Source organism: Seriola dumerili, unplaced genomic scaffold (genome assembly GCF_002260705.1).
Source record: "Seriola dumerili isolate Sdu_G_001 unplaced genomic scaffold, Sdu_1.0 BDQW01000169.1, whole genome shotgun sequence".
In the NCBI taxonomy this organism is placed as follows: domain Eukaryota; kingdom Metazoa; phylum Chordata; class Actinopteri; order Carangiformes; family Carangidae; genus Seriola; species Seriola dumerili.
The window spans coordinates 5,193,445-5,198,263 of record NW_019174424.1 but is presented as its reverse complement, the minus strand read 5'-3'; the positions used below and the strand labels follow the sequence as shown (position 1 = coordinate 5,198,263).

At 41.0% G+C, this 4,819-nt stretch overlaps 1 protein-coding gene across 1 annotated transcript; it reads left to right on the top strand.

The window, feature by feature from the left end:
* The first annotated feature begins 218 nt into the window (after positions 1-218).
* On the top strand, positions 219-4,736 carry qtrt1 (queuine tRNA-ribosyltransferase catalytic subunit 1). The gene is made up of 9 exons (XM_022752587.1): positions 219-506; positions 634-702; positions 832-970; positions 1,060-1,254; positions 1,723-1,861; positions 1,968-2,043; positions 2,165-2,274; positions 2,471-2,555; positions 3,811-4,736. Exons 1-9 carry the CDS (start codon positions 219-221, stop codon positions 3,961-3,963), a joined length of 1,254 nt encoding a protein of 417 aa, XP_022608308.1. The 3' UTR covers positions 3,964-4,736.
* The last annotated feature ends 83 nt before the right edge of the window (positions 4,737-4,819 follow it).

Genomic DNA, 4,819 nt, shown 5'->3' with positions numbered 1-4,819 from the left:
ACAAACACCATCCGGTCAGAGGAGACGACCGGTGCGTATACACCCGCCTCTTGAGAAACCTGCGACCCTATTGGCTGATTCTACTGCCTCTCCACAAAACTAAGCCTCTGATTGGACAACTAAAAGGCGTGCCTTTCACTCTGATCAAATTGCTGATTTCAGATTGGTCAATGCAGCCGTCAATTTTCAGCTGTCTCGCGTCATATGTTCACTACAACATGGCTGCCATCGTAGAATGTGGAGCTGATTCAAATACTGCAGAAAACCACATGTCCCTAAAGAAAGCGCTGTCGGTTGCTTCTCCCCTTTCTCTGCGAATCATTGCTGAATGCTCAGTGACGAAAGCAAGAGCTTGTGATCTAATACTGCCACACTCCGCCGTCAGCACCCCGGTTTTCATGCCAGTCGGTACTCAGGGAACCCTGAAGGGAATCACTGTGGATCAGCTGGAGGGTCTTGGATGTCAGATTTGTCTGGGTAACACATACCACCTGGGCATGAGACCGGTAGGCGACACTACTAATATCAGTCCGCGTTTTCCTTATGATTTATTAGGCTTTAATAGTGGCTGTACCAATTCATGACATTTTCTTTAGTAAATGTGTTTTTCCATTTCAACTCCTCTGTATACAGGGACCTGATTTGATCGAGAAAGCCAATGGTTTACATGGGTTCATGAACTGGAAAAGAAATCTTTTAACTGTGAGTGTGACTTTCCTAAATAAATCAATCATAGATGATGAGTTGAAGGTAACAAGAGATTTTCGATGTTACAAGAGGTGCTGTTGTATTTTGTGGTGAAATCTTGTGTTTCACTTCCTCTTCATACAGGACAGTGGAGGTTTTCAGATGGTGTCTCTTGTTGAACTCTCAGAGGTCACTGAGGAAGGGGTCAAGTTCAAGTCCCCCTATGATGGAAAAGAGATCCTTTTAAGTCCTGAGAAATCCATCAGCATACAGAACAGTCTGGGTCAGTGTTACTGGACAAAGACATGGACCTTCCCTTCAGTTTCAAGTGGCTAACAGACAGCCTGTCCATGTTTCTCTGTGGTTTTCCAGGGTCGGACATCATGATGCAGCTGGATGATGTTGTCAGCAGTACTGTGACAGGACCACGGGTGGAGGAGGCCATGCACAGATCTATTCGCTGGCTGGACCGTTGCGTAGCAGCTAATAAAAATCCACACAAACAGAACCTTTTTGCCATCATACAGGGAGGGCTGAATGCAGACCTGCGCAAGGCTTGTCTAGATGGTAAAAAGTCCTGCTCTTCTGCGATCCTTTTACCATTTTGATCTTCTCCCTCAATCATCATAAACTGGAATTGACATGAATCCTGCATGGTTGGATCATATTTGGATAGAGTCTCAGCTCATATTTGAATGCCTTCAAAGTCAATTTATTTTAAATAGAAGAAAGTTTACACAAGATGTTTCTCCACTTCATATACCTATGAATGTAATCTTTTGCTTCTTGATCCTGATCAAACAGGTGGGTAGCTTGGATAATAACAATCTTTTTCAGTGTCAGGATATGATGAGGAATCCAGTAATGCCAAAATACTTACTGTCAAATTCAAAGGCCATAAGCATGGTCCAAAGATATTGGCAGAGAACTGCATTTTGTCAAGCACAACAGAAATTCATACACATAGTTTGACTGAGAGACACTAATGATAAGGGGTCAGACTTGCGCTTTAGATATCTTATCCCCTTCCTGTAGAAATGACTCGGCGTGATGTCCCTGGTTTTGCCATCGGAGGCCTGAGTGGAGGAGAGGAGAAGGATGACTTCTGGCGGATGGTCACGCTGAGCACTGACCACCTGCCAAGAGAAAAGCCTCGATACCTCATGGGTGTGGGGTATGTTTGCGCGTATGCAGTAAAACTTCCACTAAGAACTGCACTGTTGATTGGCTATGATGTTATTAATTGACATAAAAATTTGTGTGATCCTCACATGCTGCAGATATGCTGTGGATTTGGTGGTTTGTGTCGCTCTGGGATGTGACATGTTTGACTGCGTGTTCCCCACCCGCACCGCAGTAAGCTCTCTTTACCTCACAGACTGAAAAATCCCTTTTAACTGGTCATTGAGTAGTTGTGGTTACATATCAAGAACTGATTTCAGCTGTGATTCAGGCAATTATGTTTCTTTTCCCTCAGCGGTTTGGCTCTGCCTTGGTGCCTTGGGGTTCTCTCCAGGTAAAACATAAGCAGTATGCCAAGGACTTCCAGCCCATAGACCCAGACTGCCAGTGTCCCACCTGCAAGAGGTAAGTTGAAAACGTTCTCTCAACCTGGAGGTTTGGCTCACATAATAAGTCTTGTAGGTTGTTCCTCTTTGGTTTGTCTTTTCTTTTTTTTTTTATCACTACAGAAATATAGATGTATAAAGTACTGTAGAAGATATGTTGTAAAATGGTAGTTGTGGATGAAAGATGTAAATAATTGGCCTGTTTTTTGTTTCAGACACAGTCGAGCTTACCTGCATGCTCTGTTTAAGAGTGACACTGCAGCCATGCACCACATCACCATCCATAACATTGCTTACCAGGTGAGTGCTGGAGGCCATTTAGCAGAAAAGTTAATATAATTGCATGACTCCAAAATCAAGATTAATCAAAATAAAATAAAAAATCATTTAATTATGCATGTGAAAATACAGGAACAAAGTAGATTTTGTTGTACACATTTAACTCCTACTCTCCACCTTTTGCATTGCCGTGATGAGAGTGAAGTTTCTGTTTTATGCTGAAGGAAATAATATATAACATTCAAAATCCTTTATGAAGCTTATAATGGTCAGTGTTTGGTGACTTTGTCAGAAATGTGTAAATTCAATTATATTTTTTGCCACTTAGGTCGTAGTTGGTGGTGCTGCACTGACATTCCTTATATTGAGAGGGCAGAATGTTTGAAACGCCTCTCAATATAATGCAGTCCAGAACAACACATCAGCAGATATGCCCTCAATGACTTTATGGCAGAACAGTTGGACACATTACATTACATAATAATGATAATAAATTGTCCACTGAGTATGTTTTTATCCATTTCATTGTGAATTTAAAAAAACATTAAAACAATTTTATATTGTTCTATATTTACATTTTAAATTCATTTACTTCAAATTACCACAGTATTCTTTTTTTTTTGTGATTTTTTTAATTTGCTTTAAAAGAGCTGATAAATCCCAAAACTGCTCATATCCGCTATTTATTTATGAGTCCATTAGTTTCCTGTGTGTGTGCCACATATATGAAGTGTTTCATAATATGTGTCAGCATTTAATTTGTCTGACAGAAATATAACAACAAATGTTGAACTTTACAAGTGCATGATGCGTGATGTGATTTTTGTCTTCACCTCAGTCACATCAATTAAATCCTTCAAGACTCTCCGCACCCCAAAATGGCACAAATTTGCTTTGCTACTCTGGCATTATCAGAACAATGAAGAGTCTCCTTGTGTGACAGATCTGTCCCAGAAAATGTTCATGTTAAGAGGGTATAACAGATACTGTCTGTCCATGTCGGTTGGCCTGTTGGGCCTTCACTCTACCTCTTTGATCCAGAGTGAAACGTTACGACAAGTATTTTAACTGCCGTGAAACGTGTACATGTCACCTCTCAAATGTTGCCATGTCAACTAGTAGCATGTAAACACTTTAACTGTATACTCTGAGGATGCTGTCCTGACCTGTATCTGACCCGTACACACTGATGGTGCAGGAGAGAAGGGTGATTTTCCACCGGAGATCAGTCATCACATTATTTTCTCCTCAATTAATCAAACATCTCTCTTTGCAGCTCAACCTGATGCGCTCCGTGCGACAGAGCATAGTGGAAGGCCGCTTCCCTGAGTTCATACGGACGTTCATGAAGCGAATGTTTTCGTCTCGTGACCAGTACCCCAGCTGGGCTGTGGACGCTCTGGCCTCCGTCAATGTTACCCTGGAATAGAACTCAGAGGGAAACTATTTCACTCTGAATAGAGATAAATGTCAAACAGTGACTGAAAGATTTTTATATCTTTTAAATGACCTTTTTATGGATGATTGTTTTCTACTCTTTGTTGATGTTTGTATTTGCGCCGCCCGTTTTGTCGGCGGTGAGGAGAATGGCTTTGGATCGGAAGGGATGAAGCCTGATTGTCCTTTACGGCAACCTTCTTTACTCAGCCTCTGCAGATTGTCGTCAGAGTACACATTATGATAATGTGAGACTGAATGGGGTTAAAATGAGGTTTGAAACACATGAACCATCTCCTCCGATATGCTCAGACACTTTTTGTTGTTACCATGGTTACACAGCTAGGCCCACCCACTTGAAATGAAATGTTTTGCCTTCCTGTCAACATCTTTGTAGTGTTTTTTTTTTTTTTTTCTTTGTGACTGAGCGTGTTACAGAAGTATTTCATTTTGTCTAAATGCACAAGATTAATAAATGCATCTGTCCTCTGGGTTTTAATCTAGATCCTAACTGACCAGTAGTTGTCACGTAACTGTTTGATCAGATAAATGGACCTGGCTGGCTACAGATTGTGTGCCTGTGTCATGATGACCACCAGAGGGCAAAGTAGACGAAACCAGTGACAGTAACACAGAATGATATCCAGTGCATGTTTCCTAATGGCTCAAACAGCAGTTCAGCTGTCTCAGAGTTAAAATAACACATGATTACAGTTAGAATAGGAATATGAAAAACACTGACAACAAAATTATTCACAAACCAAATTCTGCATCTGTCTAAACAGTGTCAAATCATTCTTGACATCCATAGTCTGTTTTTCTTTTTCTTATCAGTTCAACAGGCAACA